General features: G+C 41.6%; 1 protein-coding gene across 2 annotated transcripts in view; it reads right to left on the bottom strand.

Annotated features, from left to right (window-relative positions):
* cpne9 (copine family member IX) overlaps positions 1-15,219 on the bottom strand; it is a 227,939-nt gene that overhangs the window by 151,017 nt on the left and 61,703 nt on the right. For both annotated transcript variants that reach the window (XM_034220741.1, XM_034220743.1), the window contains exon 3: positions 8,954-9,000. In XM_034220741.1, coding sequence (XP_034076632.1) covers positions 8,954-9,000 — 47 coding nt within the window. The remainder of the gene's footprint in view (positions 1-8,953; positions 9,001-15,219) is intronic.

Raw genomic sequence — 15,219 nt, 5'->3', positions numbered from 1 at the left:
AGTCCCCGTGATTAATCTTCAAGCTCTGGGATTGGATGTTGGAGTGGCAGTGCGCCAAGGTTACATCGAGCGTCAAACAGCTGTTTGAAATGGAACGAAACCACGCCAGACTATCCAAAACTGGAATCGAACGCCCCCCCAGAACTACACATGCTGGCTATTGTGTTTCGCAAAATGTTCTATGGGACGTCTCGACTGAACGTTTTCGTTTTTCCCACAATTAGAAGTTGCCAGTATCAAACACATTGGTGTTATCAAATCTAAAACATATAATTAATAAATGGGTGAAAATCGCTTGTGTCCATAATGCGCAGCATTAATATATACCCACATGACAGCTCATTGTTACTTTGTAATTCTACTCCACTACAATTCAGAGGTTAACCTGGTATTTTTACTCCACTGCATTTATTTGAGTTACTTTGCAGATTCTGATTAATTATGTGAAATATAAACAACCCTTAAATCAGACTTTAGTTACACCTGAGTAAAATTCAGGTAAGGTGATTGTCAAGTGCCAACAATCAGGAGAGATATTTGATAGTTGGTGCTTGAGAAGACTAAACATGTATCTGCAATTGACATGAATGGAAACGAGTAATAAAGTATATTCATTACTCGTTATTCTCTACTAATAGTTAATTAAAGACTGTATATTATGGCTATTTTCCACATCCCTTTCAAGATTTCAAGATTTTCAAAGGTTTATTGACATATCATATACACAACTACGGTGTAGTTATGCAATGAATGAAAAACTTGGGTCACAGGTTCCTCAACAGTGCATTACAAGACATCTATCAATATGTGTGTACCTCCACCATTAAACTGTCATATTCTGCACATTTCTTATACTATCTACATAAATAAGAGTATAATTCATATGTATAATATCAGTTAAAATAAGTGCTTCAACATAGTTAACATTGCAGGAAAGCAATATATTAGACGTTAATAAGTACTTTGTCAGGCTTAATATTTATCTGTAGATAGATACCCCCAAAGTTTTTTTCTTATTTAAAAGAAGACCTTAATCTGTTATTTAATGTTTAAATAAAGGTTAATTCGTTTTTCTGTTTTGCACCTCCTCCTATTAATATCTTTGTACATCCTGCACTAAACTGTTTTATTGTAGAGATCACTTACAGTATCTTCTTGCTTTTTTATATTCTATATTTCTATCACAAACCTTCTACTTTTCCCCTATGAAAGTATGTACTCTTAATATTTTTGTAATCAAATATAACACATAAAAACAATAATTCAATCACGTGCTTTAACCACTAGGAGGTGCACACAAGGACACACAGCCATAATAACTGTTTTATTATATTATTAGTGTAGGACACTTATGTATGTACAACATCTGAAGATGTGTAGTTTTATTCATGCTTTCACATAATTTTACAGCATATTGCTATACTATTTCAGACTCAGTATTTACATTCTTACATTCAACGATAAATATAACCTATCTATGAATTAGATCAAATGTAAAAGTCAGCCGAATTAGTGTTGATACTGCAAGGAGACGTATTGTGTGAAGAGAAATTGAAGATGTTGTTTAATTGTTGATATATTTATGATCCACGATCCAAGTATTCAGTTTCGGCGGCATTTCTTCAGTTTTTCCAAAGGTCTTCTCATCAGGGCTCTATAAATAAAGAACTACGGCAGATCTGTAATATGTAATGCAGCCGAACCGTGTATTACAATGCCGATATGTGATGACTTTCAAAGAGAAAAGCAAGAGCACTCGGAATTAAGTATTATTTGATTCTTTTAAAAATATTTTCCGGATTTCATATAATATAAACACCAAATCCCAGCATGCATTGCGGCTAAAATATCCAATCAGCGAGCTTAAACCATAGCTGAGGATCTTGGGTAATCGCTCGAAATGCCTACGTCTGTTTCCGGTTATTTTTATTTTGAAATTCAGTTCCTGACGGACGCCAAAAAAGCCCGAGATTATGGAATTAAACCAATAAATAAAAGCAAGGATAATTGTGTGTTATTGGTGAGTAAATATAACAGTGTGTTATTTAGAAAAAAATAACAAATTAGAAGGAAATTTTTTTTTTAAAATACAGATTTCAGTATTCTGAGGCTCTGAGCCCCATTTATTTTCCTCACAGACGGCTACAAAAGTCCGAAATTATACGATTTAAAATAAAAGCAATAACTGTGGCTTGATATTGAGTAAGAACATGTTTTTATGAACCACACAGCTTCCGGTCTTCCACGACCCGACCGGAGAAAAAGACGTGCTGCAGGCACGAAACACATTACCAGTAGAAATACATTTCTTTTAAAATCGTGCTGTGCAACACGAAAAAAAGGGGAAAAACTGTTTTGGTGAACACGAATCAATAGATTAAAAATCGTGTTGGTGAACACGAAATGCCATGAGACTGGGTTGAATCTGCACAATGACTACTTTTACTGTCGCTACTTTAACTATATTTTGATGATAATACTTTTCTACTTTTACTTGAGGAACATTTTGAATGCAGGACTTTTACTGTGATAGAGTATTCCAACACTCTAGTACTTCTACTTTTTATTAAGTACAAGATCTGAATACTTCTACTAAAGTACAAGATCTGAGTACTTCTACTTTTACTCGAGCACAATATCTATACTTATACCACCTCTGTTTATAGCCTATGAAAAAAACTATTAGAAAACGAAGGCTAAAGCTAACGTTAGCAGATAGTGACAATGTATGCTAGCTAGCTAGCTAGCTCAACGATTCATGATATTGCGACAGAAAAACTTTTCAGTTCACATCACGCTCTGCCGCTCTGCTCTGAACACCTGAACGGCCCGTTCTAACAGCTGTTCACCAGCGGTGCAGTCTGTGCCACAGTGACTACTCTGCACAGTTAACGAACGCACCGTAGCTAATGTAGCTGACCCTCATCCCGGAGCAGCAGAGTTCAGCCGGCCCGACAGGCAGGAAGACTCGAGCCCACAGCTCGCGCTTCATATATTGAAAAATAACAGCTCGCGACCGCAGATTATTTCGGCGATTAGATAAAATGTAAATTATATTTGACGCAACTTTAGTTACATTTCCATGACTTTTCCAAAACTTTGGGAAAAATATTGTTTTCCATAACTTTTCCAGGGCCTGGAATTTGCATTTTAAATTGCCAAGACTTTTCCAGGTTGTCAATGACCGTACAAACCCTGGTAATAACTTTTTTTTTTTGGAGGGCCAGAGGGCCTAGGTATAAAAGCACCGGAATACGTCCCTGAGGGAGGATTAGGCAAATGAAGCCGCTGTCGTCACTTCTTCTGCTTTGGGTTTACTGACAGGCCGCAAACAACTTCACGGCGTATACTGCCACCCGAAGTCCCCGGCCGGAAGACCCTGGAGTTGGGGACTGGCTTCAGTAGAAGCTGCTGGGACTCCCAGAACGCCGACACTTCCTCATCACTCGACTGCTCCCATGTTTTCTTTTGTGTTGCCATAAATTAGCCCTACTCCGTTGGTGCGCTGGGCTAATGCTAATGCCAGCAAATACAATGGCTGCTTCACAAAACTTTTCAGAGTTTTACGGGGCGTGGTTTGTAATCCTGCATGCAAAACATGCATGCAATCAGAAATGGGAACCTTTTTCTCCCATGAAAGTACCTGCTCTCTAGCAGGGACTGAAAAGGGGGTGAAAAGGTTCTCATGAACTAAGTTCTAGTTAGTTTTTTTGGTGTGAACGCAACATTTCAAGAACTATCGGAACTATACTGGGAAAAGTACTCCGGTGTGAAAGCGCCTAATGGTTGACACATGGTTTTGTTTACATTGTGACTGGCTACATCACACTAGCTGTGATCTCATTGGTTGCACACCGTACGGTCAGTGGCAATCAAGGTCCACATTTGTATGGAAATCTTCCGTTTTACCCCCCATTAACTGCAGCGTTTTTCTGGGAGTTTTGTTGGTTCCTTGTTGGTTGTGAGGAACTAAGGACAGAGGGTGTCATATTCATATTCATATTATGTATTAACTGTAAAGTCCACTGAGAAAAATGTAAACTTTGTGATATTGGGCTATATAAATACACTTTGATTTATTTATTGATGCATCAAAGTTATGGTTTACTGTTAGTTGTTGGCAGAGTTCTGAAGTGTCCTGGAGAGTTTTTTGCCTGCTTTTGTTTGGCCTTGCCTTGTCCTGCTATACTGACTACAAGTATTTTTCTGTTTATATTTGTGTACGTTCTGCATTTGGGTCCACCCTGCTCTGCGCTCAATCATGACAAATGTTAAAGATGCCGGCCATATATTGTGCCCATAAAAACATTTTTTTCTTTGTGTACATTCATGCTGTAGCAAATTCAAAAACTACAGCAATGCACAACTACTACTGTTTTTGTTCTGTCCTGACATGTTTTTCACGTGGAACATAATGGACTATAGGAACCAGCAAAACAATGCAATGCAGATATTTTATATAACATCTCGCTACAACTGTCAGGGTTTGAGTTTTGTTGTGTCTAGTTGTTGGGTTATTTTGCTTTTCTGTTCTCCGTCATGTTTTCCTCCTTGTTTCTTGTCTCCCTGTGTTTTCCTCCCTGTCGTTAGTTTCCCTGGTGTGTGTAATTGTCTGATTGTGTTCACCTGTTGCCCTTGTGTTTCTCCTTCCCTGCCCGGCTGTTTCTCGTCTCCTGATTACCCCTCCCTGTATTTAGTCGTGTCTCTTCTTGTGTTCGGTGTTGGTTCATTGTTTGTTTGTTCCTGTCTCCCTCCATGTTGGTCACGACCGTGTTTTGGGTATTGTATTTTCCTCGTGTTACCTCTGTGCTATCCATGCCATGCTATTTTGCTGATCGGCTTTGAAATAAAGCTTGCTTCTGTTTGTAGACCGTAGCCTTTTTTTTTGTAATCTGCTTTTGGGTCCTACCTTTCCCAAACCGTAACAGAATGAACCGACCAGCTTTGGACTCAGCAGATTCAGCTTTTTTTGATGCTACAGGCGGAACGTCTTGGGTACTCTCTGGAGTAAATTTTGTATACGTGGTATGACGCATTATCTATACGGGGTAGAGTGGCTGATTTGAAGGAGGAACGCCAGGAGATTGCTCGCAAGCCCTGGCTTAGGAGTTTGTGGCCTGAGTGGCTACAACTTTTTACCAGTAGTCCTGGAAACTTTGCTCAAGCCTCTAACCCTTTCTTGGGATCCGACTACTATCCTGGTAGAGGTCCACGGTGTCTCCAAATGGCCTCTAGGAGACGCAGGGCCAGGATTCCAGCCCGTGCCCCAGCAGCCATCGTTCCGGCCCCAGCAGCCATGGTTCCAGCCTTAGTCCTGGTCCCAGCAGCCATGGTTCCAGCCTTAGTCCTGGTCCCAGCAGCCATGGTTCCGGCCCCAGCAGCCATGTTTCTGGCTCCAGTTTCGGCTCCAGTACTGGCTCCCTGGCCGACGCCAGCTCCCCGTGTTCTGTCGGCGTACCGACAGTCTCAAGTCTCCTCTCGAGTCCCCTCTCAAGTTCCTTCTCAGGTCCCCTCTCGAGTCTCTTCTCGAGTCCCCTCTCAAGTTCCCTCTCGAGTCCCCTTTCAAGTCTCCTCTCGAGTTCCTTCTCAAGTCACCTCTCGAGTCTCCTCTCGAGTTCCCTCTCAAGTCACCTCTCGAGTTCCCTCTGCCTCTCAAGTCCCCTTTCAAGTCACTTCTCGAGTCCCCTTTCAAGTCACTTCTCGAGTTCCCTTTCAAGTCACTTCTCGAGTCCCCTCTCGAGTCGCTTCTCGAGTCCCCTCTTGAGTCTCTTCTCGAGTCCCTTCTCGAGTCACCTCTCCAGTCTCCTCTCGAGTTCCCTCTCAAGTCTCGTCTCAAGTTCCCTCTCGAGTTCTCTTTCAAGTCATCTGTCGAGTTCCCTCTCAAGTCACCTCTCAAGTCTCCTCTCGAGTTCCTTCTTGAGTCCCTACCCAATGTCCTGGTCCGTTGGAGGTTCCGCTGGGGGTCCTGCCAACTCCATGTCCTGTCCCGTTGGGGGTCCCGCCGACTACTCTTCTGCCGGGGGTCCTGCCAACCCTATGTCCTGTCCCGTTGGGGGTCCCGCCGACTACTCTTCTGCCGGGGGTCCTGCCAACCCTATGTCCTGTGCCGTTGGAGGTCCAGCCGACTACTCTTCTGCCGGGGGTCCTGCCAACCCTTTGTCCTGTGCCGTTGGAGGTCTCGCCGACTACTCTTCTGCCGGGGGTCCTGCCAGCCCTATGTCCTGTGCCGTTGGAGGTCCCGCCGACTACTCTTCTGCCGGGGGTCCTGCCTACTCCTTGCCCTGTTGCGTTGGTGGTCCAATCGACACCAGCCCTTGCTCCATCCGGGATCCCATTGACACCAGCCCATGTCATGTCCAGGATCCCGTCTACGCCTGTCCCACCGGCTCCGGTTCCTGTCTGGCCGACACCGGGTGCTGCCTGGCCTCCGGAGATGTCCCGTCAGCGCCTACCTGCCCGTCCTCCGGAGTTGTCCCGTCGCGGTCTTTGCCCTAGAGCCCGGCCCCCTGACTTTCCCGGCCGCGGTCTTCGCCCTCGCGCCCGGCCCCCTGAGTGCCGCGGTCTTCGCCCTCGAGCCCGACCCCCTGAGTTTGCCCGCTGTGGCCTTCTCCCCTTTATGAACTCTGTCTTGCCCCGGGGCCGTCCGCCCGAGACCCCCTCCATGGACTCTGCCTTGCCCCCGGGCCGCCCGCCCGAGAACCCCTCAATGAACTATGCTTTTCCTGGGCTGTCGATCCAGACCCGTCCTCCGGACCCCCTCCACCCACCGAGTTGGAAATGTTTGACTTTGTGTAGGGACGTCTGGAATCCGTCCCTTGACGGGGGGGTTATGTCAGTGTTTGAGTTGTGTTGTGTCTAGTTGTGGGGTTATTTTGCTGTTCTGTTCTCCCTCTCATGTTTTCCTCCTTGTTTCTTGTCTGGTCCGTCTCCCTGTGTTTTCCTCCCTGTCGTTAGTTTCCCTGGTGTGTCTAATTGTCTTATTGTGTTCACCTGTTGCCCTTGTGTTTCTCCTTCCCTGCCCGGCTGTTTCTCGTCTTGTGATTACCCCTCCCTGTATTTAGTCTTGTCTCTTCCTGTGTTCGGTGTCGGTTCATTGTTGGTTTTTTCCTGTCTCCCTCCATGTTGGTCACGACCGTGTTTTGGGTATTGTATTTTCCTCGTGTTACCTCTGTGCTATCCATGCCATGCTATTTTGCTGATCGGCTTTGAAATAAAGCTCGCTTTTGTTTGTAGACCTTTGGCTTTTTTTTTTGTTGTAATCTGCTTTTGGGTCCTACCTTTCCCAAACCGTAACAACAACTCTCTCTCCCCTGCTGCAACTTTAACCAGATGCATCACACTCTACAAGCTTCAAACAACTCAATATGTTCTTGTTTGGCCCTTACAGTGTGCCTCCTCTCCTGTGAGGCTGATTGAGATCTATATGTATGTGTTTGGACCCCCACTGAGGCAGGACTGATTTTCTGTGATAGCACAGAGCAGAAATGACTCTGTGAGACTCTGAGGCAGAGAGCAATACATCGTTCCAGGCCGACCTCCCAACGCGTCTCAGTTGGGTTTCCAATTTATGAATTCCTATATTTGGATGCTCAGGCTTCACAGAAGGGCTTAGCTTTTTATTACGCTCTGTTTGCTGTATGCAGTGTGATCAGTGTGACCGTCACAGGGCACTTTGCTTCACGGCTACTAAGACGCTCTTTAGTTGTGACCTTACTGGAGGGAAGCAAAGGCCACTTTTTACATTTTGTAATCTCAACTATGCTAAGAATGATAAATGCTTTTTAAAGGATTGCAGTTATTGTTAACCTTGACCTTTTTTTCTTAGACTCTTTGCCTTTTTGAAGACTGATTTTTGTGCTTTTCCTGCTTTCCATTTCCCACAAAGAACAGTCTGTGAACTTAACTAAAATGAACAGAACACATTACTCTTTTAAGTAGTATGTATTACTGCAATGTGTGTACTGTTCACACATTGTAGTAATACATTCTTCTTAAAAGAGTAATGGCAGGTGGCAGTTATTGGTGCAGCCTAAAATCATTTATAATACCCAACACAGGAAGGCTGGAGTGTTAAAGGCCATGGAGATTGTATAGGTTGTAGGCTTCAAAGAATTGTAACTAAGGCTCACCAGTGAAGATTATTAGTATAACACATTTTTGAAAATGTAATTATTTTTGAAAAAATAATACATATTTAGAAATTACATACAGTATGGATAAACCAGTGTCCCATCAATAAACTGCTACAGATCACTGCTAGCACTGATACAATGTATGTACTAGAGGTGGAAGAAGTACTCAAATGATCTACTTAAGTAAGAGTATCAAAACTAGTGTAAAAATACTTAGTTACAAGAACATTTCAAATTAAATAAAAAAAGTATTAGCATCAAAATATGATTTAAGTGTCTAAGCCTTTTATCACCATACATCTTTTTATACAATTATCCTATTATAATTGATTGATGATTTAATGATTTAATGATTTAATGTGTTCATCACTTCAGTGTTGCACTTGGTAAAGGTGGGGTTCATTTAAATAACTTTACACTACTCGGTAGCTTAACCTATCAAAATATATCATAATGTATTAGTTGATTTATATTTTATATTAATCTAAATCTGCAAAGTTGCTAGTAACTAAATCTGTCAAAAAAAATCTACTGGGTATAAAGTAGCATAATGTGAAAATACTCAAGTAAAGTACAAGTACCTCAATTATTTAAATAAGGTACTCGAGTATTTGTACTTAGTTAAATTCCACCACTGAGTACCTCTACTGCTCCTGCTAACAGTACCATTACATGTCACACGTCTAAATATGCAAGCAGCTTATTACCACCCATCTGATCTTTCCACAAAGCACAAACTTTGATCAGCCTAGTTATCATTTTAATCTTTAAATCTCACAGGTTGATTTAATTGAATTTTGAAAAGCATTTCATTCACTCACCTCTCTCCACTCCTTGGTCCCCAGGCCTTGTATGTACAACACCACCACTGAGGATAGAAAATATATGCATACATTTTAGAGTTACTCCTGCACTGTCATGAAAGCAGATAAGCACAGGTTTAGTACTAAACTGTTCGCAAAATGTTCACTAAATAAGCTCTCCTCTTGCAGAAATCTAAGAAAACATTGAGTAGCAGAAGCAGAATAGTAGGAGACATCTGCGGGAGCATTGACAACAGAGAGCCCTGTGAAGGAGAGGCATATACAGAGACACTACTCACATAGACTAGACATAGCTGGAGAGGGCGGGCAAAAACACAAATACAGCAGTGAATATACCCAGGTGGAAAAATACAGGGCGGGGCAGACAATCAAAGGCGGGAAAACACAAAGACAATATGTAGCGAGTAGGAGTATATAGCAAATATAGAAATAATCTTAATCATGGTTTAGGCAGTACAGTGCAGAAGCACCACAACAATGGACCGAGACCACATTACACACACACGAGGAATGCTCCTTTAAGTGTCAGCAGACGTTGCTCTCCTTTAACTTGTCACTATGAAGTAAATGTTGCCTGCCCAGATGAATGACTGCTGAATAATGACAGAGTGGCAAAGTCACGCCCATCTACTTCCGGTCCATGGGACCTTATTTCGGAAAATAATGTATTGAAGTCAATGGAGAGAGAAAACGTATCTTTCGATCCTGTTTGAATTGTGCCACGAATTACACATATGATGTTTGTCAATCTTAAAAAATCATTTCCATGTAAAAAAAGTCACAGTTTGTCGTAAAACTGTTGAAATATACACTGAACAAAAATATAAATGCAACACTTTTGTTTTTGCTCCCATTTTCCATGAGATGAACTCAAAGATCTAAAACATTTTCTATATACACAAAATAACCATTTCTCTCATATTGTTCACAAATCTGAAAAAATCTGTGATAGTGAGCACTTCTCCTTTGCCGAGATAATCCATCCCACCTCACAGGTGTGGCATATCAAGATGCTGATTAGACAGCATGATTATTGCACAGGTGTGCCTTAGGCTGGCCACAATAAAAGGCCACTCTAAAATGTTCAGTTTTATCACACAGCACAATGCCACAGATGTCGCAGGTTTTCAGGGAGCGTGCAACTGGCATGCTGACAGCAGGAATGTCCACCAGAGCTGTTGCCTGTGAATTGAATGTTCATTTCTCTACCATAAGCCGTCTCCAAAGGCATTTCAGAGAATTTGGCAGTACATCCAACCGGCCTCACAACCGCAGACCACGTGTAACCACACCAGCCCAGGACCTCCACATCCAGCATGTTCACCTCCAAGATCGTCTGAGACCAGCCACTCGGACAGCTGCTGCAACAATCGGTTTGCATAACCAAAGAATGTCTGCACAAACTGTCAGAAACCGTCTCAGGGAAGCTCATCTGCATGCTCGTCGTCCTCATCGGGGTCTCGACCTGACTCCGGTTCGTCGTCGTACATTCGATGGCGTCTGGCACGTTGGAGAGGTGTTCTCTTCACGGATGAATCCCGGTTTTCACTGTTCAGGGCAGATGGCAGACAGCGTGTGTGGCGTCATGTGGGTGAGCGGTTTTCTGATGTCAATGTTGTGAATCGAGTGGCCCGTGGTGGTGGGGTTATGGTATGGGCAGGCGTATGGGCAGGCGTATGTTATGGACGACGAACACAGGTGCATTTTATTGATGGCATTGTGAATGCACAGAGATACCGTGACGAGATCCTGAGGCCCATTGTTGTGCCATTCATCCACGACCATCACCTCATGTTGCAGCATGATAATGCACGGCCCCATGTTGCAAGGATCTGTACACAATTCCTGGAGGCTGAAAACTATGCAGTTCTTGTATCAAATGATGAGATGGGTTTAAGTGATCGGGATAATCAGTGATGGGGATTTACAGATTAGGGGAATCTCCAAATACACTGGATCCATGTTTTAGTCTGTGCCAGAAACACCCCCTGTTAAGTTTATGGACAACCAACCGGTGACCTGAGCACAATTATTGAAAATGATTACAGTAGAAACAGGCTACTAACCCACAAGTACAGCTTTGTACGTACAAACTCTATGAACAAAATTCCCCAGCAGATTGTGGAGACATTGCAGATATGTCCAGTCACAAAAGTTACTTATGTTCTAAATAACAGTGAGATTTAAAGTAATGGAGAAAATATGGGGACGTTCTTTTATAGTCTGTGAAATATGTGGTGCTTGAAACATGTTGGTATTTTTAATTTATAGAAGAAAATGGTTTCCTGAAAGAGTTATTTGGAGTAGCCATGTTACAGTGGGTGGAAACAATGTTTAGGGATATGGCACAACCATTAGTAAGACATTATTGGGTTTAATTACATTTAAACATCTAAGACAGATAGTAATATTAGGAAAATAAGAGTGGAAAGGATTGGATATATTTTACCTCAGTGTGTTAGAATTAACTATAGGGTAATGCGGGGGCCCGAGATCGCTACTCTCTCTCTCAGAGAGATGAGGAGGAGACTCGAGGATAAGAGAGAGTAGATCGAGATGAGAGATCTAGGATCTCTATCGCTACCTCTCTCTATCTCTCCTCTATCAGCGACTTCTCTCTCTCTCTCTTCTCTCTCTCTCTCTCTCTCTCTCTCTCTCTCTCTCTCTCTCTCTCGAGGTCTCTCTCTCAGAAATGCTACGAGCCTCATCTTCAGGAAAATAACCCACCACAGGAGACTCCTCCTCCTCCATCAAACAGACAGACAACCCGAGCTGAACCAACAACGACCTGAGGCATCCAGAACCAACAACGACCTGGGGCATCCAGAACCATCTCCACCTGAGGCATCCAGAACCATCTCCACCTGAGGCATCCAGAACCAAACCAGCATGCTGACAAAGAGGCAAACTCTCATCGGTCCCCCACAGGAAGTTCCAAACTGAGCCACGAGATTTGGCACAAGAGCAGAGTGTGGGACATGAGAGCAGAATACGCCCTCCATGCAACAGCGTAGAGACTGAAAAGGAGGAGATGAAATGCAAAGCAGTTGGGCCACTGAAAAGACAGCGGGAAGATCCAAGTGCGGATGGACTGAGGAGAAGACAGGACGGAGGAGAAGACAAAACCAGAGGAGTTGGCATGGGCCAGCAGAACCTGAGGGGGTTGTGGCTTGACGACCAGAGGGGGAGAGAAGGAACACAGGAGTGAGTGAGTTTACACACTTATTAGAAAATAATCCTAAAAACACACTGAGGGTAGAACATATTATTCAATCTTTTCATCATATAAACAAATTATTCTTATAGAGATTCTTATTCATGTGAGAATTTGGGGAAGATTTAATTTGTTACAATATAGATAGCAGGCAAATCTTTATTTGAATGGAAAATGTTAAAGGTAGAGCTGGAACCAAGCCAAAGAAAGTATTCCAATCTAGAGTATTGGTTTCACCATTGTAGCATGGTTATTACCATAGGAGAACTGTTAAGGTGGAAACAACATTTGTTTGTCGTCCAAGATGTAGAGTTTTTAAAAAAGAAACTAGGCAAAGAGCGATTGAAGATTTACATTTTTTAAAAACTAGTATAATTGGGAGTAATACATGCAGGGCCTTGGATCACTCATTTTAATGGTGCATATTTTCGACAACAAATAAGGGGTCGCTCAACCCACCCTGCAGATGTTTTAAATCTTACTTGCAGCTTCAGAGGGAGTGCACGGCATCAGAGTATGAGTTTTAAAAGACAAGTGCCACCACCTCTTAATGCTCATCCATTTAATCAGTGATGACCTGACATTTAGAGATGTTATTTAAAAGGAGAAACATATCTGCCATGAGTGAAAATTCCTGAATTAAACTACAAACCATTAATGAAATGACTTCTGTTTTTAAAGTCCTTGTTAAAGGAGGGAGTAATTATCACATGCTCGGGCACCCAAGGTTCCACACACTGTTAAGGAGGTTAGCATAGTTATTTAAGTAGACCAGAAATGAAAATAAATGAGTATAATGAGTTATTGATATTCCACCGGTTTTCACACCATTTCAGGGACTTTATCACTGCATTAGAACAGAACACCCCAAAGCCAGTAGGGCTAAGAGACCAGTCCCAGGGGGAGTTTAGGCTCCAGGGTACAAGGATAGCATAGGGGCGCCCAGGGGAGGCCTAGATGTTGCACTAATTCCATGTCCTAAAATACCGATTGATTACAACGGCCTCTTCTAGAGAACATATTACTTTCATACCTTAAATGATATGAAAGGAGGGAGGGTACATTTCTCATGGGGGACAGTTACAAATGCTAGTAGAACAGGACGATCCACCCCTGTATACAGATGAATGAAAATGATGAGTTAGTTTGAATGATGTTAAATGATATGGTTGTTCAGAGACCAGGTTGTTCAATGAATGTCCAGCCAATGTGATTCTTTAAATGATGAAATCATGTGAAGAAGTGAGCAAAATAAAATGCTAAAATGGAGTGAATCCATTTCAATTTATAATATACTATTCCAAGATGGTATATTTGTATTATTACATTACACTGGTCCAAGATAGTTTATTTCATTTTTATTATTGTTCACTGTTCTAATATGATGGATCCCATGTTTTATAAATCATTGCTATTCTGAAATGGGTCGTTTCTTTTCACTTTGTAAAAACAAGTGCCTTAACACTGAGCGTGGTATGGGAACGGTTTCTGTGAAAGGAGGGAGGAAGAAATGTTCTGATACCAAGCCATTGCTGCTATTTTGAAGAACCATATTGAATGTTAACACTAGAAGTTATGCACAAGGTAAAACTTTTATGTTTGAATACAGTCAAGGTATTTTTGTATTTTTGTAAAGTTGAGGCTATTCGAACCATTCCATTTTGATTGTATGTTTTTGATATATGAGTTATGTACTATGCAGAGTTCAGATGAAGAACTCATTTATTTCAGTATTATACACACCTTTTAGGTGTGTAAGGAGGGACTGTTAGAAATTAAAATCAATGTTTTGATAGCATAATGTACCTTAAATATACCGTCAGTTTAAATGCTGTTTTATACTGAAAAACCAGAAGTTCTTGTGCACAACCAGTTGTTAAGCTTTTATTCTGAAAATCCTTCATGACGACATCCGGGACTACCGCCCATTAGTATCATTAACCTGTTAAACCCAAAGCCTGTTTTTCAGGTTTCAGGCTCGAAAATGACATTCCCAGAACAAATGACTATAACTTCACTTCTAAAAGGTTTATATGAATAATTGTTGTTATCAAAGCAAGGTTACATCTGTGAGTTGGATGTAGAAGTGTCAGAATCAATATAGATTTTTCTGTGTCAGAGTAAATTCAGATGGAACATAGCAAAACAATTTAAATTCCTGTCTCTCCGCCTAAAGAAAACCCATTACTTATAGTGAAGACCAACCTTGAATGATGGGTTAGTAGCCTAAAAGCTTTAGGAATCCAAAGTATAACATATACCCTATACCCTGTATCAAGATTGAGGCAAAACAAGTGACATTTGACCTTTTTAGAGAGGTTTATGAAAATAAAGTCCAGGCGGAATAAGCTTTGGGCACATTTGGGCACATTTGGTTCCATCAGTGCCATTTGACCTTTTTCAGGTACCAGACTATAAAAATCATTGTATTACATTGAATCATCACTATAGGTATTCATTCCACCCACAAAAAAAATAAAATATTTTTTTTTAAATAATTAAAAAAAAAAAAATGTTTGTGTGCGTGAGTGTGTGTACTAGGTGTGTGTAAATGTAGGTGTGTGTGTATATGTGTAGGTGTGTATGTGTAAGTGTAGCTGTGTGGGTATGTGTAGGTGTGTGTAGCTGTGTGGGTATGTGTAGGTGTTTATGTGTAAGTGTAGCTGTGTGTATGTAACTGTACCAACGCACAATACAATAAAACCACACTGTAGGTCATTGTGTGTAGGTGTACTTGCACAATAAAAAAAAAACAGAAACATAGGTAACATTTGACTCCAACTGGGGCAGATTTATTTCAAACATTTTACCAACACACTATAGGCATGTAAAAACAAACATTTTACCAATGTACTAATAAAACCACACTGTAGGATTATAAAAACAACAAATATTTTACCAACACACTATACAATAAAATCACACTAGGTATATAAAAACAACAAGTATATTTTTTTTAAATAAACACTCGCAAAACGTTATACCTACCTGAACTTTATTACCCTACCTGAATGTTCCAGTATTTAGGTCGTGCCACTCCCTGAAACCA

The sequence above is a fragment of the Gymnodraco acuticeps genome, unplaced genomic scaffold, assembly GCF_902827175.1.
Source record: "Gymnodraco acuticeps unplaced genomic scaffold, fGymAcu1.1, whole genome shotgun sequence".
In the NCBI taxonomy this organism is placed as follows: domain Eukaryota; kingdom Metazoa; phylum Chordata; class Actinopteri; order Perciformes; family Bathydraconidae; genus Gymnodraco; species Gymnodraco acuticeps.
Note: the sequence above shows the minus strand (reverse complement) of the source record. Positions and strands in the feature narration are given on the sequence as shown.